Below are 24,505 nucleotides of genomic sequence, written 5' to 3' on the forward strand. Positions count from 1 at the left end.
TGAAGGCATATCTCCCTCTAGTGGCCCAATACTGGACCAGCTATCAAACTAGGCACCAGTTCTGTTGAAATGTAGAAATAACCCTACCGTACTTTTAAAAATGCACACTTAAGTACGAATATAGCTGCATTGTTATTGGTTTGAAATGAAACATTATTAACTCAAATAATGCTTTAATCTACTAAATGATTTAAAGTTTTTTTTAAAGTTGATTGTGTGTTGCAGGCTTGGGTCTGTGGTGCTGCGGCGTGAGCTCCTAAGCTGTGAGTTAGGGGATCTCCAGAGGCAGCACTCCCAGGTCCAGGCCGCCCTACAGAGGAGCCGCGACTCAGACACCTGTGCTGTAAGTAACCCACCAGCTAGCCTGAGCACCTCACTGTCTGAGCCATCAACAATCATTAGTTATTACATTCATGAATTTATGTGTGCGTGTGTGTGTGTGTGTGTGTGTGTGTGTGTGTGTGTGTGTGTGTGTGTGTGTGTGTGTGTGTGTGTGTGTGTGTGTGTGTGTGTGTGTGTGTGTGTGTGTGTGTGTACAGACTCTACTGCAGCAGAGGCGTGAGCTTCAGGTGTGTATAGCAGGCCGGGCAGCACAGCAAGAGCGTGTGTGTTTTCGGGAACAGGCCCTCCGAGCACTTCAAGGGATTCTAAGCGCAGACGCACACAGGTACCAGCAGGAGACCCAGAAACTTCACCTCCTCAGCCACAGAGCCTCCAGGGCCATGCCAGGGGAGAGCCAGAACGAGACGGACAACATGGTAAATATTCATCCCACATTTAACCTGTATAGGTACATACATACATACACTGTCATTTAAACTGTATAGGAACATACATACATACACTGTCATTTAAACTGTATAGGAACATACATACACTGTCATTTAAACTGTATAGGTACATACATACACTGTCATTTAAACTGTATAGGTACATACATACACTGTCATTTAAACTGTATAGGAACATACATACACTGCCATTTAAACTGTGTAGGAACATACATACACTGCCATTTAAACTGTATAGGTACATACATACATACACTGTCATTTAAACTGTATAGGAACATACATACACTGCCATTTAAACTGTATAGGTACATACATACACTGCCATTTAAACTGTATAGGAACATACATACACTGCCATTTAAACTGTATAGGAACATACATACACTGCCATTTAAACTGTATGGGCCCTATCTTGCACCCAGCGCAATTGACATTGTCACCGACGCATGTATCATTCCTATCTTGCACCCGGCGCACAGCGCGATTTTCCCTCCAGAGGCGCGCTTCGAAATGAACTTGCGTCGACATGGGCGGGGGCGGAACAGAGAAGGCGTTTCTCTGGCGCAAGTGGTATTTTGCAGTTTCAAAACAACGCCGTGCGCCGTGCGCCATTGACCACAAAAAAGCTGGTCTAATGTCAGAGGCGCAATGTCTAAAGTCTGTACCGCATATTCAGAACGCTATTTTAAGGGCGCATGTGCTTGCCCGCACAGTATAGGACCTATAGGCTACACTTTACTTCTGTCGTCTTCACGAGAGATTTACACCAATTGTTTGGCAAGCCATATGTAATTACAAGGAAAATAAAGTATTTACCACATGAGGAAATCATTGTGATATCCGTATCCAAGACCTTTTAAAACTAGGCATACATCTAGCGTACACAATTGACCAGGGGCGGAGATCCCATTTCATTGCAGGGGGGGACAATACATGGGAACATTTCAGAGAGTAATTCCGGGGGGGGGGGACATGAAAAAAATTGCTGTCACGAGAGCTAGCATAACTTAGCTGCTAAATACCGAATTCTCTAATAACAGTGAAAAAACAGAAATTCGACGTCAGTTTTAAATTCTCTAAACGGCAATACATGTCCTAACAACCAACATCTACTCACAGACAAATAATGATGAAAGTTCAAACGCATACCAAGGCTCTTCAAGGAGGAATTCAGCTGCATGCAAATTAACGTCTTCTGTAGTGCCCTGCGCAGCAGTGACTGTGGAGTCCATGAGCCGTCCATTGAGTTAAAACTAATAAAATCAGATCAAGTTCCCGTGATAATCTCCAAGAAGTCCGGTAATGCGTAACAATGAGGTCCAACCAATATATATAGCACTTGTTGTCTCAAAACATCTCACTTATGGTGAGATAAACTCACTTTCATTAATACAGCCTACTGATTTTTGCTTAGCCTCCTACCTTGATTTAATTCTTTTTATTCAGACTTTACATAACTTTCATGACCAAAAATATAAATTGGCCAGCGATTTAATTCGTTTTTTTGTTCATAAATCAATGTAGGATGGTTGCAAAGCCTCATGGGAAATGCCTTTATCCAGTGATAGTAGGGAAATGACTGACCGGCTGTCAGAGAGAGAGAGAGAGAGAGGAGGTGAGAGAGAGCAGGTGAAGCGGACCTGATGGAAACAATGAATGTAGACATATTCTCGAATGTTTTATTCTTTTATTTATTTAAATTTCGAGATTGTAGAATCAATAGCACACTGGGTTAAGCGTAGAATACCACGCCAGCGACCCGGGTTCGCATCCCAACTCTGGTGACCTGTCAATGTAAAAAAAATTTTTTTTTTTTTTCAATTTTGTTGGGGGGGACAACGTTATGCGAGGGGGGGACGTGTCCCCCCCGTCCCCCCCGGGATCTCCGCCCCTGCAATTGACCCAAATGATTCAGGTTAATTGAAGCTGCGTGACATTTGATTTATTGTATGGCTTTGTTGCATTTATTTAATGCCAGTATTATTATAAATCTTGTAAACTCATCTCTGTGTATGTGGACTTTATTTATGTACCTTGGGTTTGGTCAGCTGGTGCACTGGCTTGGGTGCCGATTTCCATGCCCCCAAATCCCTGCACGCTCTCAGGCGTGAGGGTAGACGTGGCGATGTCCTCTGCTGCCGTCAGATCCTGGGTCGAGGCAGATGCAGATTCACCTCCCGTGAAGCCACGAGAACGTGTGTTACCTTCCAGCTTGGATGTCCCACGTCTCCGGACGTCATTATAGCGTTTTCGGCAACGTCTTCGGGTGCCCCATTGCAGAAACAATCACGGCAATATCTTGACATGCTTGCTTGACTTTGCTTACTTTTGGAAGGTTTCTCGCATCCCCATATATATCTATCTCCCGGCTTTTTACAAAGCCATACAATAAGTCAAATGTCACGCAGCTTCAATTAACATGAATAATGTGGGTCAATGTGTAGGTTACGCTAGATGTATGCCTATTTTTTTTAAATATCTTGGATATGGATATCACAATGATTTCCTCAAGTGGTAAATACTTTATTTTCCTTGTAATTATATATGGCTTGCCAAAAAATTGGTGTAAATCTCACGTCGGTGTCCTCGGCTGTGAACTTTTCCGGTCTTCCACCAGGTAATTCCGCCATCAAAATAACAAGCCGCTATGGACTATGCGCTCCTCGCTCTTAAAGGGAATGTGAGATGACGCTCGGATTGGTTTATTGCATATTACGCCCAAACCACACCTATGGCTGAGTAACCTCCTTTGGACCAACCCTTTTGACACTTGCGCTGGACGCAAGTGTGTTTTTTCCGCCGTTAAAATAGCAACTGCGCCATAGAGCCGCCCACACAGCTACTTGCGCTTGGCGCCGTCCTACTTGCATTTCTGATCGGCAAGATAGGGCCCAATAGGTACATACAGTACCAGTCAAAAGTTTGGACACACCTTTAATTTTTTGGAGAATTGTTTTCTTTACTTTTCTTATTTTCTACATTGTAGATTAATACTGAAGACATTTAATCTACGAAAGAACACATGATGTACTAAACAAAAAAAGTGTTATCTACCATGTAGAAAATTATAAAAGTAAAGAAAAAACTTCTCAAAAAATGAGAAGGTGAGTCCAAACTTTTGACTGGTACTGCCATTTAAACTGTATTGGTACATTCATACACTGTCATTTAAACTGTGTAGGTACATACATACACTGTCATGTTATCAGCCCAACTGCTGTCTCACAAAATCTATGAAACTCTCATAGTTCTTTTTGTGTCATTTGAATTACATTTTTAAACAATTATAATTTTTTTGGGTTAAACAGAAAAATTAACTTCTAGTTCAGGAGTTTTCAACCGGGGGTCCGCGGCGGTATTGCAGGGGGTCCACGATTTAAAAAATAAATACAAATAATTGCTTTGATATTTTAACATATTTCCAGATTACTCTTGAAAATGTCTGAAATAAGAAAAATATGTCTAAAATAATATAAAGGAGATTCACGCTGACAGAATGTAGCCTTGCACCTATCCAGTCTTTGGTAGCCTGTGCTTTGCTGATGTTAATGCATTGCGTTCGTAACGTCACGCCATACCGGATTATTCATAACGTACAGTCTCGCGTGCATAGCCTACGAGTACTTTTGAAGTTTAGTCGAAAAAGTTAAACTTTTGGTGAACGACTGAAATTATCTACTGTCCTTAGCTAACATTTCGTTCTACCGTGGAGTAAGCTGGTCAGAAGCACCAATGGATCGGTGTTTAGTGAGGAGAGAGACAGGTTGCCACGACAAAGGTACACCTTCACAGCATACAGGGAAACAAAGCCAACAAAGAAAAAGAAAAAACAATGAGGAATACATCAAATACGGATTTACAGTGATGATAGCCAGAGCAGGAGAGGAGGTACCACTGTGTTTCGTGTGTTCAACATTACTGTCAACTGAAGCTATGAAGCCGTCGAAACTATTTCGGCATTTGGAGACGCATTAAGTTTTCTTGAATGCCAAGCTTATTGAGTACATGCAACAGATGTTGCGTGATTTTCATATGACTTAAGTTCTGGATAAGTTGCCAGACCGAATTTCCAGAGCTTGCTGCAAAAGCAATGAGGTGTATTCTGCCAACTTTCAAACTACCTGTGTGAGAGCATTTTTTTTGCGTACTTGAAAAATAAGTACAGGGCAAGAGAATGATATGAGACTGTCGCTGTCTACCATTTCGCCACGAATAGACAGGCTGTGTGGACTTCACCATGCCCAGATATTACACTGACAGGTCTCCCCTCTCCTCACACATGCATGAATGCACGCGCGCAGGCACATCAGGGGGCCGCGGATTACTTTCTAGTCAGAATGGTGGTCCCTGGGACAAAACCAGTTGAAAACCCGTGTTCTAGTTCGTGATCTTCAGAAAATATGCTGTGGACTTATAATGTTGTTCCAATAATACGAGTCATTCTGTGTGTGTGTGTTTGGGTGTTATATATATACACACTTGTGTGTGTTTGGGTTTTATAAAGCCAAGACACCAACAGAGGCAGCCAACAGCTCTAAGAATGCGGCCCATCCCACCTCTGAAGGCACACTGGTGGAGCGGAAGGCTCCAGATGTTCACACATGTGTGGATGTATGGAGTGTGCTCTATGGAACATCTGTCCACTCACCTGTCCTCCTCGCCCAGCCTCCACTCCTCCTGTCAGCCCTGGCTCCTCTGCCACGGCTGGGGATTGACTTTAATCTAATGCACTCGCTTTGAAACCTCCTTAAAACATCAAAACGGCCCTGGTGTGCGTGTGCGTGTGCGTGTGTGTGTGCGTGTGTGTGTGTGTGTGTGTGTGTGTGTGTGTGTGTGCTCACAAAAACATGCTGTAGGTGGCATTCCCTCCGTCGGCTGTGTTAGGTGTGTGTGCTGTGCGTTACCACTCTCTTTCCCCCCTTTTTGAAATCACAGAAGGTGTCAGTTGTGGTACGGAGTAAGTGACAGATCTGATGAAGGCAATGGAGCGTGTGCTGGCCTTGATAAGAGAACGCCTGTGACATGAGAGGGAGGCAGGAGAGCCTATCAAAGGCATGACTGGAAACGGCTTTAATTATCCTGCAGGTTCTGCGTGCTGCATGAAGTCTATGGTGCCCATGTGTGCCTTAATGTGCTGCAGCATGTACACTATTAGATTAAGGAGCTTGTTTTGGCCGTTTGTTTATCTAATCGCATCTCTTCCAGTGGCCTACTTAGCACGTGAACGAGCCCTGACGTGGTTGTTGGCCTGTTCTTCAGACATGCATGGGTGGCAGCGTATGTACTACAGGACACGCGGCACACATATGTTTTTATTATTAAGCTTTAAAGGATGAAGAACAGGGGCTTTCAGATTAGCAACGATTCATAAACATGCACAGTATGTAGACGCTCTCACACAATGCCAGAATGTTCTCAGGATCACAGCAGAATTGGGTCAGGCAACGTTTCTCATGCAGCACCATATGTCACTACACAAGGCCTCCAAGGAATATAGGCTGTCCTTGCCATCATACCTTCACTCACTCTCTCTCTCCCTCTCTCTCCTTCTCTCTCACTCATTTCTCTCTTCTTCTCGTTCTGTCCCACTCTCTCTCCCTCTTTTTTTTCTCTCTCTCTCCCTCATTCACTCTCCTGCACCCATTACTCTAGTAGCTCGTCACGTTCTGCACAGACAGCTCCCCTTCTAAATGCCAGCAGACTGTGCTGAAATGGCCTGTGGGTGGGCTATGCTTGATAGTTAGACAGTTGGAGTGGTTGCCGTGGGAATGAGACAGATGTACGGTGCTGCCTGCACCCATTAGAGCTTTCAGTCCGTCAGTCAGTCATTGAGGCACCGACGGGCTGGGGGCCGGGGGCCAGGGGCCAGGATGGAGTGGAGTGGCATATTGGAGGAGCAGGAGGGGGAGGGGGAGAGGGGAGGTGCAGAATGCTGTAGAGGTATGGCAAACTGTGCCTAATGTGCCGGCGTCTGGGTTAGCTTAATCTGTTCTCACGCCTTCAACCCTTCATCACATGTAACACACACAAATACACACACACACACACACACACACACACACACACACACACACACACACACACCTTGTCCATACACCACAGTGCAATACATTCATTCAAACACTCACAAATACACACATACAAGCAGACATTCCAAGAAACACATCATTACACACACAAGTCGTACACTTGACCACATGAACAATTAGACGCACTCACATAGACACACAAAAGCAGGCATTCACACATTCACAACCATTTCACAACTGCTACCCCAGCCCCCAATGCTGCTACAACTGTTTTGGCATGCAATGCCGCCGTGGTTGGCATGGCAACTGACTAGCAACAGCACAAGGGGCTTTGTGTAGGCTTGCGTCTCAGGATTATGAAAGTGAAGGGACGTACGTGCGCCTGCACAGAGCGAATGCTGATCTTCTCACGCTTGTTGTTCCACCAATGATTGAGCACATGCATGTGTACAGGCTGATTGAGGCCATTTCTTACACCAGGAGATCAAGCCCAGTAACAAAGTAATGCATAGAGGCCTATTGTTGTCCGCCATCCCAGACACTATTGGAGTGTCAGTCAGGACCGTGTCTGTCAATCACAGTGTCCGGCTGTCAGAGGCAGAACCCTCGTTTATGACTGCGTCAATCACATGACCTCTTATTATGACCGCCGCGCAGAGGTGTAGTCGTTTTCTTTTCTTTTCTTTTTCAGCCGGCCGATTTTCTGTCAACGATTCCCGGGACACTGAAACACCGGGGTGCACGAAATTTGGTGGGCATGTAGCCCCACTAGATTAGCGTGGAATCATTGATTTTCGTTTTGATCCGTTGCACCCCCGTCGGACTGGACCCCTTTTAAAGAGGTTGGGGCGATTCAGTTTTCTGTGAATATCTCGAAAACCGAAGGGCTTAGTTGTAAGTTGACAAGGTCAAAGTTCGTTCTTTGGGCGCATCTCAATGCCAAGCCAATGACAGGGTTTCTTATATACTTATAAACGCGAGGGGACTGGTCGAATCAGAGACCTTTTGTCATTCCCTCATCCCATATAAATGTCACATATCTACGGGAGAAGCTCAGCCAGCAGAGAGTTACTCCTCCAGCCTGTATGCTAACCGGAGCTGTTAGCGGGCTGTTCAGTGAGTAATGCGTTTTCAAGTTACAGTTACAGTCAAGTTACAGTTGATAGTTGTTATTGGATAGTGTTGAGCACTGTGTGTTCTTGAAATAAAGCTTTTTTTTTAATATATTGTACGAAAGACTCCGTAAGTAATGGCGTAACGTGTGTAGCTCCCTCAGTTAAGATTAACAGTTATCGATACATTTCATTCGTAGCCAATTCAGTGGCAGTAATTAATAGTTAAGTTGTTTAACACACTGAGGGCCTGATTTACTAACAGGATTGCGCCCATTTCTGGCGTAAAATAGCGGTCGTAAACATAAAACGGTATATATAGGGCGGAGTAAACACAGTGGCCCAGCGCAGATCTGGTTTGATAAATACCAAGTAAAATGCGCAAAAACACAATAATTTGCGAACGCAGATTAAGAAGCGCTCGCATATTAGTAAATCAGGCCCTGAGTGCCTAGTTTTCCAATCATCATTGTTTCAATACGTATGTGAGGCATTGTGTGCGTACCTGATAAAAGTAAGTGGCCTATATCACTGAGCTTGTTCAGCCCCACTCTGCCCAAAGGTCCCTCAGATCCTCTAACAAAGGGCTTCTGTATGTGCCACACTCACGGCTCAAGCAGAGAGGTGATAGAGCCTTTGCCATTGCTGATCCACGTCTGTGGAACCAGCTCCCCCTGGACATTAGATCCGCCCCCTCCATTTCTGCCTTCAAATCTAGGCTAAAAACCCACCTCTACTCCCTGGCCTTCCTTGCCCCTTGACCTTTTAGCCTACCTCCTGTTCATGTCTGTGTGGTATGCCCTGGAAATGAATGTTCCCCCTTTGTATTATTATGACCTCTATGTATTGTTGTGTTGTTGTATTTTATTCACTTTTTATCTTTATTTATTATTATTATTATTATTATTGTTATTTTTAATTATCATTATTATTTTTATTATTTTTATCTTATTGTACAGCACTTTGGTCAGTGTATGCTGTGTGTAAATGTGCTCTATAAATAAAACTTACTTACTTACTTACTTACTATTAGCAGCGATTTGCGATTAGCATTAGCACAATTATAGCATAATAGTATCCACTAGCATGTTCTCTTATAGGTTCTCTTCTATTGACATATATTATAATAAGGATGAGTTCATACTGTTCATACATACATAAATATAATACGAATGAGATCTGTGTTGCTTAGTGTAATGTCCACTTTGGTATGTGTCTTAATAATATTAGCAATTTATTGTTACACCAGGTTTTATTGCTCTTAGCTTGATTGTTCTCTCCCTTGTACGTCGCTTCGGACAAAAGCGTCTGCTAAATGACTAAATGTAATGTGTAATTGTTATAGTGTAACAATCATTTATGTTGATGTAATTCAGTGCAGTGCTGATTGGTCCCTATTCCCATTGCAGACCACACCCTCATATGTACCATCTCATGCAGTGTCATGTAGTGAAAGCAGATAATCCGTTACAGAATATTCTACTCAAAACCTGTTTTCTTCTCATGGTGGAGTGCTATTTAAACCGCGCCCCCCCCTCCAAAAAAATTCACCAGCCGCCACTGCATATGCCTGACTGATATCACCTATAGTGCCACCTGTTGGTGGTTGGAAACTTCACTTTGTTTCCACACCTCTTTATGTGACCTGTTTTAACCAACTACATTGCAAAAGAAAAATATACCAAAACAATCCACAAAAAAGTAGTACACAAAACATTACATTACCAAATCATCAAAATCTATCACAAATAATTCCTTTAATACATAAAAATGAAACACAAACCAATTTACACACACAAAACACATAAAAACACACAAACACACTGACAACCATGACTCATTCTGTGTTAAAACCTACTGAACAGTTCGGCGGTCATATTTTGTAACGCTTTGCGTTAGGTTTAGTTTGGGAGGGAATAATTACTCTGACGAGCAGATTAAGTGATAATCCCCTCATGGCCTTTAAACCCAGGGAGTGATGAGCCAGAGGAGCCAATCCCAGGGAGCGCTCTGTGTCTCTCCACTGCCTCTGGCCCACAATCCCTGGGGAAGAGTGACAGGCAAGGACCAGGATTAGGCCTGACTGCTTCCCTAAAAACAAACACTGGGCCTGGGCCAACTCATTTATAGAGTGCACATTAACATAATGAGCCTGTTTGATGCTTAATTGAAGTTTCTCACTCTGAGAATGAATTTTTGGTCACTGACTTATTTTCATTAGAATTCTAATGTCAATGTGTGTGTGTCAGAAGAAGAGAGTGTGTGTGCATGTGTGTGTCTATGTATAAGTGCACGTGTATTATGTGCTTGTGTGCATGTATGATTCAGTGTGTTTGTGCATGTGTGTGAGTGTCTGTGTGTGTGTGTGTGTGTGTGTGTGTGTGTGTGTGCATATATGCCTGTGTGTGTGGCTGTGTGTGTGTCTGTGCGTGTGTGTGTGTGTGTGTGTGTGTGTGTGTGTGTGTGTGTGTGTGTGTGTGTGTGTGTGCATGTATGCCTATGTGTGTGTGTGTATGCCAGTGTGTGTGTGTGTGTGTGTGTGTGTGTGTGTGCATGTATGCCTATGTGTGTGTGTGTGTGTGCATGTATGCCTTTGTGTGTGTGTGTGTGTGTGTGTGTATGTGTGTGTGTATGTGTGTGTGTGTGTGTGTGTGTGTGTGTGTGTGTGTGTGTGTGTGTGTGTGTGTGTGTGTGTGGGTGTATGTCAGTGTGTGTGTGTGTATGCCAGTGTGTGTGTGTGTGATTGTTGTGTGTGTGTGTGTGTGTGTGTGTGTGTGTGTGTGTGTGTGTGTGTGTGTGTGTGTGTGCATGTATGCCAGTGGGTGTGTGTGTGTGTGTGTGTGTGTGTGTGTGTGTGTGTGTGTGTGTGTGTATGCCAGTGTGTGTGTGTGTGTGTGTGTGTGTGTGTGTGTGTGTGTGTGTGTGTGTGTGTGTGTGTGTGTGTGTGTGTGTGTGTGTGTGTGTGTGTGTGTGTGTGTGTGTGCATGTATGCCAGTGGGTGTGTGTGTATGTGTGTGTGTGTGTGTGTGTGTGTGTGTGTGTGTGTGTGTGAGTGTATGCCAGTGTGTGTGTGTGTATGCCAGTGTGTGTGTGAGTGTGTGTATGTGTGTGTGTGTGTTTGTCAGTGTGTGTGTGTCAGTGTGTGTTTGCCTGTGTGGGTGTGTGTGTGTGTGTGTGTGTTTGACAGTGTGTGTGTGTCAGTGTGTGTTTGCCTGTGTGTGTGTGTGTGTGTGTGTGTGTGTGTGTGTGTAGGCGTAGGTGTGCATCAGGGGAGTTCCAGAGGAAGGGTGATTATTCTGTAGATAAATGTGCAGCTGTTGAGGCGCTCTGTGGGGAGTGGTCCCAGAGGAGGAGGCGCTGCTCCTCTCCACGTCTGAGAGTGTTGCTCCCAGCACCTCCTCACAGCCTTCCATACATTACCCATCCACTTCATTAAACAACCGAAATTAGAGAGAGAGAAGGTGTGATAGAGAGTGAGATAGAAGGACATAGAGAGAGAGAGAAGGTGTGTTAGAGAGAGAGATAGAAAGGCAGAGAGAGGGAGGGAAGGAGGGCGCTAGAGAGAACTGGGCATGTGTTCCTCCTTGAGCCCTCTGAGCTGGTGAAACTTGTGATGGTGTAATTGCGTTTCCCATCAGCCTCAGCTTCACTTGAGTGTCTCTGGTCCATCTGTGGTCCTAGGCCTTTGGGTACTTTTAAGTAAGGGTATTTATTTCATCAGTATTATCTACCTACACAGTGACTGATGTTTACTGAAACATCCTTTAATACCTGGCAGAGAGCGTGTTCTCATAGATAGAAGAGTAGTAGGTACTAGTGTGTGTCTGATCTGCATGTGTATCTCTGTGTCATATCCCCTGGCTGTTTGATGTGACAGTCAGTACTAACTTCAGGTATAGTCATCATAGTCATGGAATGCTCCCTGAAAACCTGACTTTACCATGTGACCACCCTTACCCCACCTCTTACCAGTGCTGTCATGTGATGAGGCTACTGGACCTTCTCCCAGCTCCAAGCAAGGCTTTTTTGACTCACTGGTTATTTATTTTGTTGTGTAATCAGGGAAAGGGCTAACATTTCTCTTAGTATTTGGAATGCTCTCCTCCTCCTCCTCCTCCTCCTCCTCCTGCTCCTCAGTGAGGGTGAACTGCTAAGGGGGATTTGCAGAGGCGAGCACTGGCAGGCAGGCCGGACTGTGGAGGAAAGGCCAGGGCCGATCCCTCTGGGCCACTGCTCTTTAGCTCACATCACAGATCCTCTCTTCCCCAGGACAGCCTCCGCTCAGACAGCAGGAGAGCCACAGCGCTCCAGTCAGAGGCGCTGACTAATGGACACACAGCCATGGGCGCTAATGCAGGATCCCAAGGAACTCCAGGCAGCGTGGAGGACGAGGACAAGAGGTGGAGGGCGAGCAAACAGGCAGCGTCCACGAAGGGCTCGACTCTGACGCGCTCCGGGAGCGTCAAGGACCTGATTCACAAGTTCTCTGTACCGGAGAGCCACATCTCCCCCATGTCCTCCCCAGAGATGTCCCCCAGCACGGGGCCTCTGACTGGGAAGGCTCGTGGAGCAGAGCCAGGGGGGCCTGGAGGAGCACCGGAGCCCAGCAGACCTGCTGCTGAGGGCCGGGAAGGGGAAAGAGAGAACTCTCCTCAAAGGAGCTCCATGCCCTCCGTGACAGTGACGGTGACTCCCCCGACTGAGGGATCCCCTCACACGGACAAGCAGAGTGAGACGACACGCCCCTCCAATGGTGCTTTGGCAGGCAGCCGGACCAAGGTGGTAAGTGTGAAACCACTGGATCCCCCAAATGCCATCCTGACGGGCAACCTCAGTCTTCATATGGATCTGCATGGCTCCACCGCTTGATCAGTCACCACAAGCTGCTGTATCATTGCCCCCCAAGCTCCACCCGTCCCCACCCAAGCTCACTCCACCCTTGTCTACAAATCCACTCTGCATAGTTCAGATCGGGCTGTTTGATTCAGCTGCATTAATGAACTTGGATGGCGTTTCTTTACCGCATGAACTGTTCTATGTAATTCACTTTGCACTTGATTCTGTCCCTGGGCTGTTATGTAAAGCTTTTTGCATGTCTGCTTGATCACGCCAGCAACTCATCTCACAGCAGACCATACGGCCGTATGAAAGCCTCCTGTGTTGCCAGCCCCAGCCCATTGATTCGCTCCGCTCCTCTCCGCTCCTCTCCTCTGTTGGCCGTGGCTGCTTCCTAACACGTATCTTCTTTCATGTGCGTCTGCTCCTGTAGGAATGCCTCTTTGATTCCAACAAACAGCCTGAGAGCCCCTCATCCGAGGAGGAGGCGTCCGGCGCCAAGCCCAGCCAGAACCCCAAGTATCAGCTGTACATGAGTGGGGAGTCCCTGGGGAACGGCTCCAGAGATCCAGAGGGGCTGGTGGGAGAGAGTGGGCCCCGGACGAGCCGCTGGGAGAGCAGCAGGCAGGGGACGAGCAACCGGGGCTCCATGGAGTCCCTCCTCTCCAGAGACTGGGACACCATGTCAGACCGGGTGAGTGTGCCAGACGGGGGTGCCAGGGGAGGGGTCGTGGACTGTGATCAGGTCCATAGAGGATACGAAGATTGTGTGTGCGTGTGCGTGTGCCAGACGGGGGTGCCAGGGGAGGGGTCGTGGACTGTGATCAGGTCCATAGAGGATACGAAGATTGTGTGTGCGTGTGCGTGTGTGTGCGTGTGTGTGTGTGTGTGTGTGTGTGTGTGTGTGTGTGTGTGTGTGTGTGTGTGTGTGTGTGTGTGTGTGTGTGTGTGTGTGTGTGTGTGTGTGTGTGTGTGTGTGTGTGTGTGTGTGTGTGTGTGTATGTGTACGAGCATGTTGTGTGTGGTGGTGCATACATGCACATTTTTGGAGTGCATGTGCATCTGGTTGGAGATCAGAGGGAGAGGATGAATGGCACCTAGTAAACACCAAATCACACACATTAAAGCTCAGGCAGATTGGCCATATGTTAATCATATGATGGGCTGTAGGCTGCGTGTGTCTAATGAACCTGGAGAGAAACATGGCGCTCCCTTCTATCCACAGGTGGGTGGCTTTGAGAGCCCTCCTCTCCGTGTCTTCAACAGCCCCTACACACAATCTCTGGACTTCAATCCCATCCACAGAATGTCTGAGTATAAGGTAATGTAGCGCACCCACACACACACACACACACACACACACACACACACACACATACACCTGTAGGGCCCCCTGTCTGTTGGGTGCTAAGCAGTGATCCTGGAGAGAGCCCAGATGTTCTCCTAGTCTCTCCAGCAGTGGAGGGGTGCCAGATGATACAGACATGTCCATCACAGCTTTAGTCTGATACTTTCATTGTAGAAAGCTGATTTAACCAGCTGAATCCTTATTATTTCAATGAAATGGAGACATTGGGCAGATGTGTTGTGCCTTACCCTCTCCTCCCCCCATGTTTGTCTCTATATTAGGTCCAGGACGGGCTGACCCCTGCCTCTGACTACAACATCTTTGGGCTGAACGGGCGGAGCACCAGCCCAGTGACATTCACTAGCGTCGCCCCTCGCGCACGCTACACTTCTGCCTACGACACCCTCACCAGGAGACGGGAGAGAGAGGTGTGAGCATGCATGCAGCTTCAATAACACATCATTTTAGAAATACAACATTGTTAGTATTAGAGAGGTATAAATAGTATAAGTAAAAAATAGGGCCGGAACTTTAACGCGTTAATTAAGATTAATTAATTACACAAAAATGAACGCGTTAAAAAAATTAACGCATTTTAATCGTATCTATTTTTGCACCGCGGAACGTTTCTCACTGGAGGAGTTTCAGACGGACCGATTATACTGGCGCACCAAATAACGCGCATAAATTCGGTTCAAACAAGTTGAACAGCAAACCACAGTGGCACAGTGAACATGAACAAAGAAGCTGATGAGACCGCGTTGGTTGGCCCAGTGGATGGGGACATTTTGTTACAAAAAACCAACGGATGGAAGCGTCGATAAGAACGCATATCACCGCAGCACATCGAGGATCACCTCAATAGGGGTGGGGGAAAAAATCGATTATTCGATTTTTCTCGATTCTCTCTAAAACGATTCTCTCTCGATTCAGAAAAGTTCATAATCGATTTTGTAATTAAAAAAAAAAAAATTGTGACAAGGAAAAGCTTTTTCTCTAATAAGAAATAGAGAAGGTAATTCATCTGTTGATTTTCTTTAATTATCAAACACAAAGTAGGAAGTGTAGCAAAGACTCTGAGTAGCAAACTCGAATGTTTTAAAAGTCGAAATGGATTTATAATCGTTTTATCGGTTTAGAATTGATAATCGTTTTTTTTTACACATCCATTTTATGTTGAAATGCAATTATCGATTGATTATCGATTATCAATTCGAAACCGATAAAACGATTATCGATGCATTTCGACTATTGAATCATTTGAGTTTGCAACTCAGAGTCTAAAATCACTTCCTACTTTGTGTTTGATAATTAAAGAAAATCAACAGATGAATTACCTTCTCTATTTGCTTTATTGGAGAAAAAGCTTTTAATGGTCACAATTTTGACTTTCTATGAGCAATGCAATAGTCGATACAGCTTGCATTTCAACATAAAATGGATGTGTTAAAAAATTAAAAAAAAAAATTAAATTACAAAATCGAATCGTTCGAATCGAATCGTTGACCTCTGAATCGATTTCGAATCGAATCGTGAGGTGCAAAGAGATTCCCACCCCTACACCTCAATGCAAAACATATAGCAGCTAGAGTGGACGTTAAGCCTGACTCCGGGTACAACCCACACACAACACACACTCCACCAGAGATGTTTTCTAACAGTCAGGGTTTCAAATGTTCTGAATGTACTTGAAAGTATTGTGTTTTACTTAAAAAAAACAAAGTATTATAGTTAAAAGAAGGTCTACCTATCTATAGGCTACATGAATTTCTGAAATGTACTACATTTCTAAATATGGTATTGCTACACTTAATGGAAAAAATTGCACTGGTCTGTTGGACTTGAACAAAAATAAACAATATTTTTGTTGCTTAAGCTTATGTATTCAGTCATTATTCAATGGTATACTAAAAATCCATGTGAAAAAAATTACTTCTACTGTTCTCAGGTCAAATATTTAAATGCTTCATTTCGATTAATTAATTACAAAGCCTCTAATTCGTTAGATTAATTTTTTTAATCAGGTCCCGGCCCTAGTAAAAAACTGTGAGTTGTTTAAAATGGGTTGATCAGTCTCAATTTTATCTCTCATATCCACTTAAATGTTTTATTTGTTTAAAAATCCCATTAAAGCCTTACAATATTTATGAGATATTATAAGGTGATTGAAGTAGTATTGTAGGATAAACATTTACAAAGCATTTGACTTTTGAACAACATTTGCGTCCACCTTCCTTCCTCTCCCTTTGACTTTTGACCCTGTCTTTCTCACAGGTGGTCACCAACCATGCGCCTCTGAGGGTGGGCATGTCCAACAAACGCGACTACATTGAGGAGCTGACCAAACAGCTGGAGGAGGTTCAGAGGGTAGGTCTATAGCCTCAGTGTCATGTCAGTGTGTGGATATGTTGGAGGAATTCAGAGACTATCTCTACTCTATCTCTACTAAATACATGGGCCTTAATTTAGTTGAGATTATGAACTTGAAATAGTTACAGTAACAGTATTTGAATAATGACTCTCTCTCTCTCTCTCTCTCACTCTCTCTATGGCTTCCTCTCTCGCTCCCCTATTCATTTCCCTTCTACAGAGAAACCAGTTCTTGGAGGCTGAGAGCATTGAGATGGATAAGGAGCGAAACCAGATCCGCTTTGAGATGCGCGGGCTCCTGGTCAACAATGAGGACCTGGTGCGCAACAACGCCCAGCTGCAGTTGGAGATGAAGAAGATGAGGGAGAGGATGGTGGAGGTGGAGTCCGACCACAACGTCATGGTGGAGCGATTCATACAGATGGAGGTGAGCCTCAGCCTCTGAGTCGTCTGGAGGTTTCACAAACACAACTACAAAGCAGCTTGGTAGTTTATTAAGCCTGGGAATTAGAATGCCCTCCAAAAAGTTGAGGATTACTGCCAGGAAAGGATGTCATATAGTGAAGAGAGATGGTCGTTACATTTCCTGTAGAAAAGAGAAGGCATATCTCAGCACATATTATGGCTAGATTGACATCAGTTGGAGCTTGACTGAGCTCTAGTTACTTGTGTTCGCTCACAATACTGGCATGCTGCACAGAGTAAGCCATCGTGTCTCTGCTGAAACTGAAGGCTTTTGTGTTTGTATTTTGGTTTGTGTCCGTGTTGGGCAGGGTGAACTGAAAGAAGCCAGAGAGGTGATGGTAGAAGCCAACACTCAGGAGTACGCCTTCAACTTCCTCCAGCAGTCCCTCAAGAACAAGATTCAGGACGCTGAGGTGTGTGTCTAACATCATCCACTCTAATGGCAACAGCTTTGTGAGTTTGGAGTAGTGTGATAACTAGTGTGTGTGTGTTTGTGTGTGTGTGTGTGTGTGTGTGTGAGCAGGACGCCCTGGACAAGCAGACGCAGCACGCTCAGGTCATCTCGGAGAAGCTGTGGTTAGCGGAGCGGAAGCTGGAGGAGCTGGAGGTGGACAAAGAGACCAGAGGCAAGAAGAACTCTGAGCTCAACAGCTCTGTGCTGCGCCTGGAGGCGGAGGTATGCACTAAGATATTATATTATATTATATATTATTATATACGTACACACACACAAATTGTACGTGATTACCTCCAAATTCAAATAAGGCAGATAATACATACACATAAATAATAATTCACATCAAACGTGTGTGTGTTTGTGTGTGTGTGTTTGTGTGTGTGTGTGTGTGTGTGTTTGTGTGTGTGTGTGTGTGTGTGTGTGTGTGTTTTAGCTGTCCGAGACCTTGCAGACGTCGACACAGGCCAGTGCAGAGCTTAGCCTGCAGCAGAAGCTGAGAGCGGACGCCCAGCTCCGGGTGGAGGAGTTAGAGGAGAGCCTGCTGGAGAAGAACCAGGAGATGCTCCGACTCACACAGATCATCCACAGACTACAGGGAGAGGTACAGCTCAATGTGTATATGCATCCTCTCTCTTCGTCACCATTCTCTCTTTTCTTTTCATCATCTTTTCTTTTTCTCTTCCCCATCCTCTGTTCTGTCACCCTTTCTTTTTCTCTTTTCATGTCTTACTTCCTTCTTCCTCCCTCTGGCCCTCAGGGCACTCTGGGATACTTCTGTCAGTAAACGTAAAGGTAAACGCTAGCATGTAGCCTGGTACATGTATGGAAGGACATAGCCAGCATGTTTGACCATGCTTGAATATGTTTTAGTGTGGGCTCACAGTGCACACTAGTGGCTGGATGAATGTCTCCTGTGCATATGTATACTTGTGTTCAAATATACATCTCTTTCTCTCTCTCCCCCTCCATTTCTCTGTGCGTGTGTGTGTGTGTTTGTGTTTGTGTGTGTGTGTGTGTGTGTGTGTGAGTGTGTGTGTGTGTGTGTGTGTGTGTGTGTGTGTGTGTGTGTGTGTGAGTGTGTGTGTGTGTGTGTGTGTGTGTGTGTGTGTGTGTGTGTGTGTGTGTGTGTGTGTGTGTGTGTGTGTGTGTGTGTGTGTGTGTGTGTGTGTGTGTGTGTGTGTGTGTGTGTGTGTGTGTGTGTCAGGTCTCTGGTAAGCTGATTGATAAGGAGCAGAGCTTGGAGGAGGAGATCCAGCTCAGGGAGCGGATCCAGCTGCAGTGCAAACAGGCCGAGCGCCACGTGGAGGATCTGCAGATGGAGCTGCACACAGCCAAGCAGGCCAGAGAAGACCTGGTCAAACAGCTCAAAAGCACACAGGTATACACACACACACACACACACACACACACACACACAACCACACAGGATCCATCTTTCTTACACACACACACACACACACACACACACACACACACACACACACACAGGATCCATCTCTCTCTCACTAACATGCACACACACACACACACACACACACACACACACACACACAGGATCCATCTCTCTCTCACACACACACACACACACACACACAGGATCCATCTCTCTCTCACACACACACACACACACAAACACAGGATCCATCTCTCTCTCACACACACACACAGACACATACACATACACACATACTATCTTTCTCTCTCTCATAGTTTGTGGTGATGTTGATGGTAATATATGTTTTTCTTCAGGAGAGGATCATTGACCTGGAGAGTGACCTGGAGGAGATGCACGACAGTGAGCAGAGATGGGCTACCAAGCACAAGAGAGTGCTTGAACAGGTGTGTGCGCGTGTGCGTCTGTGTGTGTGTGTGTGTGTGTGTGTGTGCGCGCGCATGCGTGTGAATGTGTGTGTAACTAAATATGTTTTGTATGTACCCTACTGCGTTCTAGACAGAGCAGCTTCAGCTGAGACTGATCCAGGAGAAGGACCTGAGTGATCAGCTCGAGTGTGAGAAAGCCATCTTCGAGAGACAGGTATAGTATACACCACTGTGTGTGTGTGTGTGTGTGTGTGTGTGTGTGTGTGTGTGTGTGTGTGTGTGTGTGTGTGTGTGTGTGTGTGTGTGTGTGTGTGTGTGTGTGTGTGTGTGTGTGTGTGTGTGTGTGTGTGTGTGTGTGTGTGTGTGTGTGTGTGTGTGTGTGTGTGTGTGTGTATGTGTGTGTGTGTGTGTGTATTTTTGATCTGATGTGTATTTGATGTTTTTCATGAGGAATGTCCTTGTATGTAATGTCATACCTGTATTGTTGCAGGTGAAAGACTTGCGTTTGGAAGTGGAGGATTTGCAGAACTCTAAAGTGCAGGAGGACGTCGTCAGCAAAGCAGAGAGCAAAGTCAAAGAGCTGGAGACTACCCTCAGAGCAGAGGAGAGGTCAGCACATCCCTACTCCTTCAACTTACCTTTGTCCACATACACACACACACACACACACACACACACACACACACACGCACACACACGCACACACACACACACACACAAAAGTAATATGCTCCCACATATACACGTATGTAGTGACACCCACCAATTGTGATTACACCACAAAACAAACACCAAACCACACGCTGTTTATAGAGTATATGTGTTACAAATACACAAACAAATGAACTGTGTGCTTGTGTGTTTGTGTTAAAGCATTTCATGAAATATCCCTTCTCCTCCAGAGAGGGCTAAATCAGATCACTTAACAATGATTGGCTCTCTGTCTTTGCCTATGTTGGGATACACTTGTTCTTCAGTTAGCACTGTAAAGCCCAAGAGCTAAGAGATGTCACTTTCCATCTTCAGGAGTAAGACTGTTCTGGCCAACACCGCCATCAAGCTGGAGAGGAGAATCAATGAGCTCACTGACCAGCTGGACGAGGAGCACCGGATCGCCACAGAGCAGAAGGACCTGGTAGGAGTTCATTCTCATACCACTGGGGGGCAGTGGGGGTCCTGTTTACATAGTTTTCTGCGATGGAAGAGCAGTGCTTGGGGTCTGAAGAGGATGCTGTTTATTAGTAGGAATTCCATTTTCACTGTTATGAACAGTCTGTAGGCTACTTGTGTTTGTTCACATTTACAAAGAGTTCACATCGTGTTATCGTGAGTGTGAGTTTGTAAGTTTGATATCCGAAGTGTGTGTTTTGTTCTCACAGAAATATTTGTGCAGAACATTGTGTAACTGACCCTTAGGGAGAATCCTCCCAAAATGCCAGATGTTGTTTTCTATCTAGGCATTCCTCCTGTGTGGGTCTGCCTGTGTGTGTCTGTGTGTGTGTGTGTTTAGGGGGGGGACGTGTGTGTGTGTGTTTGGGGGGAGTGTACTTGTGTGTATTTGTGTGTGTGTGTGTGTGTGTGTTTGGGGGGGGGGGGGGTGTACTTGTGTGTGTGTGTGTGTTTAAATGTTCACCTCTGCTCAGCTCTGACCCTTGTGTTCATGTGTTCGAGTAAAAGATCAACTTGCCCCCTGACCTTGGCCATGTGTGTCTGTATATGTGTATAGATGACCCAGCGCCTACGTTCCATGAAGCGGCAGCTTAATGATGTGGAGGAGGAGGCCAGCCGGAAGGAGGCCCAGCAGAGGCACACACAGAGGGAGCTGACCGAGGAGAGAGAGACTAGCCAGCGCCTTCAGAGACAACTGCTGGACCAACACCTACAGCTCAAGTGAGCCCCACACACACTTGAACTGTGTCTGTGGATGTGTGTGTGTGTGTGTGTGTGTGTGTGTGTGTGTGTGTGTGTGTGTGCAAATAATGTAGGAATGTGTGTGTTTGTGTGTTTGTGTTTGTGTGTGCATGTTTATGAATACACAACATTATCTTGCCACTCCTTGTGCTTTTACTTACACATGAACTTGTGTTTGTGTGTGTGTTTGTGTGTGTGATATGTGTGTGATATGTGTGTGTGTGTGTGTTTGTGTGTGTGATATGTGTGTGATATGTGTGTGTGTGTGTGTGTGTGTGTGTGTGTTATTCAGGAGGAAGGAGTCGCTGATGATGAAGCAGACCCTGGGTAACCTAAGACTAGACCTGAGTGTTGATGAGGAAGATGGGCCTACAGGCAGCACCGCCATCTAAGAGTGCAAGAGAAGATACATCACCCCACACCCTGAACACATCCACCTGATGAGAGCATCTAAGAGTGAAGATACACACCCTGAACACATCTAGCTGATGAGATCTCCTAACCCCTCTTTAGGCTGAAAAGCCACCTCCTAACTGCTTCCTCTTGTTGAACTACTGAACAATATTTTGTAAACAGTTGATCGTCACAAAGTGAGCAGTTTCAAGAGAGCTCAGCGTTTAAAAACACATTGTTTATACTGTAGCTTCCTTTCACTCATGTACGGGATACAAGTGGCAGTTCTTAGGATCGGATACAGTAATGAGAATCAAATTCAGTAGCTAAGCTTGTACCCCGACCTCATGTCTTAAACCAATACATAAATTATATTTTCATACAGCATCAGACAAGACATCACCCACCTGCATTACAATAAGTTGCTTGAGTTAAGTATATTATATATATGATCAACACGCCTAAAATGTTCAAGCTGTTGACTTCAGTTTTACCTATTTTTTGTTTCTACTTTGGCCAAGATATTCTGTTGTTGAATGTAAAATATGTAAGCAACAGTCTTTCTGTTTCATTCACTGATATATGAATGCTGGGTTTTTTGGTGTTGATCTTAATTTGAATGAGACTTCCAAAAGTGCATGCCGTCTTGTTTATGAGTGATTGTTATTGTTCTTTACTATATAACCAAAGTTTCATATGTATATAACGTACAAGGGCTATATATGTCGTCTTCTGTGTAAAAAGGCAAACGTTTCAATGTGAAAGGAAAGGGAGATATAGTGCTGGAAAATAAAATACAAAATAAAAACAATAATACTGGTTTACTCAGCAATAAAATCTTACTTTACTGAACTAGTAGTATAGAAATACTTGTATGTCCTGTCATACAATACATGTATGTGTTTTTTAGTTGTTGTTCAGACTGCTATTGCGAAAGGTATAGCAGGGAATGCAGTGTCAAATGCCATCAAAGGGAACACATTTTTTTTATTTAACGTGCCTCTCAACACGCAACTGATGTATTTATTCTTCTCTGTGAATTCAGTAAGCTTCTGACTACCAATGTTGTGAAATAAACTTTGATGAATGCATTACTTTAAATTGTTTCACTTTTTTAAACGATATGCAACTCAAAATGAATTAAAAAGATTGGTAAGTGTGTTTGGAGGAATACCTCCCGAGGGTTTATCATGGGCTTTTGGAAGATACTGTCTGAGGCTGCCTCGTCGTTACCATGTGCATTTGATACTAACTACTTACTTACAGAGAGTGAGGTCATGCAGGTAAATTATCAGACTGAGGCCGTAACGTATCGACCTAGCGATAGCGAGGTAGATACGGCAAAGCCGAAGTCTGATAATTTACCTGCATGACCGAACGGTTGAGGTTAGTAAGTTGTTTATTATATGGCATTTTTAACTCTTTTCATTTTGAGAATAAATGGTAATTGTAAATAGAAAACATGTCGTTTTGTTCAGCTCTCAAGTCTTCTCACAACACAGTGTTTCAGGTGTTGCCTAGCAAACAATGACTTGCTAAAGTATTACCCGATATCAAAATGTTCGCGAATTCTTGAGTCTTTATTCTTCAACTGTCATCAACTGTCATGGTACCACGACATTCAACTGGCAGGCACTCATCCAACAGGCACTCATCCAACAAGAGGAGAAAAGTGAGATCCATGGGCACTACAAGGGCTCATGCCGAAACACCTAAAGTCATCTAGCACCAACATCACCTGAACAACAGCAGAACAGTCATTACTTGAACAACCGCAGAACATTTATCGCCTGAACAACTGCAGAACAACAACAGAATGTTGTTTTATTTATGCCTACGATTCCCAATCTTTACAGATTGTTTGTTGAAATTCAACTTGTCTCTCTAACAATTCATTGAACATCACCTTAATCAAACCCAATCACTGTATACCCTTATCCTAACCCTAACCCTGGGTAATGTAGTCAATATACCCTTACCCTAACCCTGGGTAATGTAGTCAATATACCCTTAACCTAACCCTAACCCTGGGTAATGTAGTCAATATACCCTTATCCTAACCCTAACCCTGGGTAATGTAGTACATTGATGGTTTTGTTCCCTTTAGGTGCACTGGAGTTTCTTTGAGTACAGACACCAAAGGGACAGCTAGTGGACCATGAGGAGCAATTCACTGAATCTGACAAAAAGTGTATTAGATTAGAATCGTGGACCATTAAATAGTCGTAGCCAGTAGCACCCAAGGGTGTTAGCTTATTTACTTACACGCCTGGCTCCTGTGTCCAAAGGTGCAAGTTCAAGTTTAGTGTGGGACTGCTTCTTGGAAGTTAGATATAGGTTTGTGTGTAAGTGTATATGCAATCCTGTACATGACCAAAATAATCATATTTTCTCAAGTAACATCAACAAGGTGGTTACATTTCTTTAGTTGGACGTTTGTTATATTGGTTAGGTGACGTTGCTGACTATGAGTACCTGCATGTGACAGAGAGAGGACAGACGGTTGTGGGAAGTCCCCAACCAATGTATGTTTCTGTGTATAACTAAAATTACATTGTTATGGAGCCAACAAGGTTTGTTGTCATGTGTCACCATTTTGTATTTTGCATTTAGTTTAGTCAGCAACTTTGGTTTATATTGGAAAGAAATGTGAATGGGGTTTTGGAAAATCGACAAAATAACACCCATGGCAGTGAAATAGCCATTTAAGAGTTGCAACATTCAATTCTGGTGAAGGTACAGTCCTCAACAGCCAATCAAATTACATCCATCCATTCCGTTTTCCTGAAGCAACGTGTTGATTGGCTGGAATAGTGCATGGTTCGGTCCAAGCAACTTTGTTTGCTTCCCATTTCCAGAGCCAGGACAGCTAGAGGACCATAAGGAGCAATTTTGCTGAATTTGACAAAAAGTGTATTAATTTATCATTGAGGACTAGACTTTTAAAAGACGCACAACATTAAAGTAAA

At 44.5% G+C, this 24,505-nt stretch overlaps 1 protein-coding gene across 1 annotated transcript in view; it reads left to right on the forward strand.

Annotated features, from left to right (window-relative positions):
• LOC308372870 (uncharacterized protein) overlaps window positions 1-22,487 on the forward strand; it is a gene marked incomplete at its 5' end in the record, with an annotated part of 30,793 nt that extends 8,306 nt beyond the window's left edge. Inside the window, 18 exons of the mRNA XM_080848217.1 lie at window positions 226-343; window positions 624-758; window positions 12,205-12,717; window positions 13,205-13,465; window positions 13,997-14,092; window positions 14,401-14,547; window positions 16,394-16,486; window positions 16,710-16,916; window positions 17,263-17,367; window positions 17,478-17,630; window positions 17,845-18,012; window positions 18,616-18,789; window positions 19,161-19,250; window positions 19,363-19,446; window positions 19,723-19,841; window positions 20,259-20,367; window positions 20,959-21,122; window positions 21,436-22,487. Coding sequence (XP_080704343.1) covers window positions 226-343; window positions 624-758; window positions 12,205-12,717; window positions 13,205-13,465; window positions 13,997-14,092; window positions 14,401-14,547; window positions 16,394-16,486; window positions 16,710-16,916; window positions 17,263-17,367; window positions 17,478-17,630; window positions 17,845-18,012; window positions 18,616-18,789; window positions 19,161-19,250; window positions 19,363-19,446; window positions 19,723-19,841; window positions 20,259-20,367; window positions 20,959-21,122; window positions 21,436-21,535 — 2,836 coding nt within the window. The 3' untranslated portion in view covers window positions 21,536-22,487. The remainder of the gene's footprint in view (window positions 1-225; window positions 344-623; window positions 759-12,204; window positions 12,718-13,204; window positions 13,466-13,996; window positions 14,093-14,400; window positions 14,548-16,393; window positions 16,487-16,709; window positions 16,917-17,262; window positions 17,368-17,477; window positions 17,631-17,844; window positions 18,013-18,615; window positions 18,790-19,160; window positions 19,251-19,362; window positions 19,447-19,722; window positions 19,842-20,258; window positions 20,368-20,958; window positions 21,123-21,435) is intronic.
• Window positions 22,488-24,505: the final 2,018 nt, after the last annotated feature.

Source organism: Sprattus sprattus, assembly GCF_963457725.1.
Source record: "Sprattus sprattus genome assembly, chromosome: 11".
Taxonomy (NCBI): Eukaryota; Metazoa; Chordata; class Actinopteri; order Clupeiformes; family Clupeidae; genus Sprattus; species Sprattus sprattus.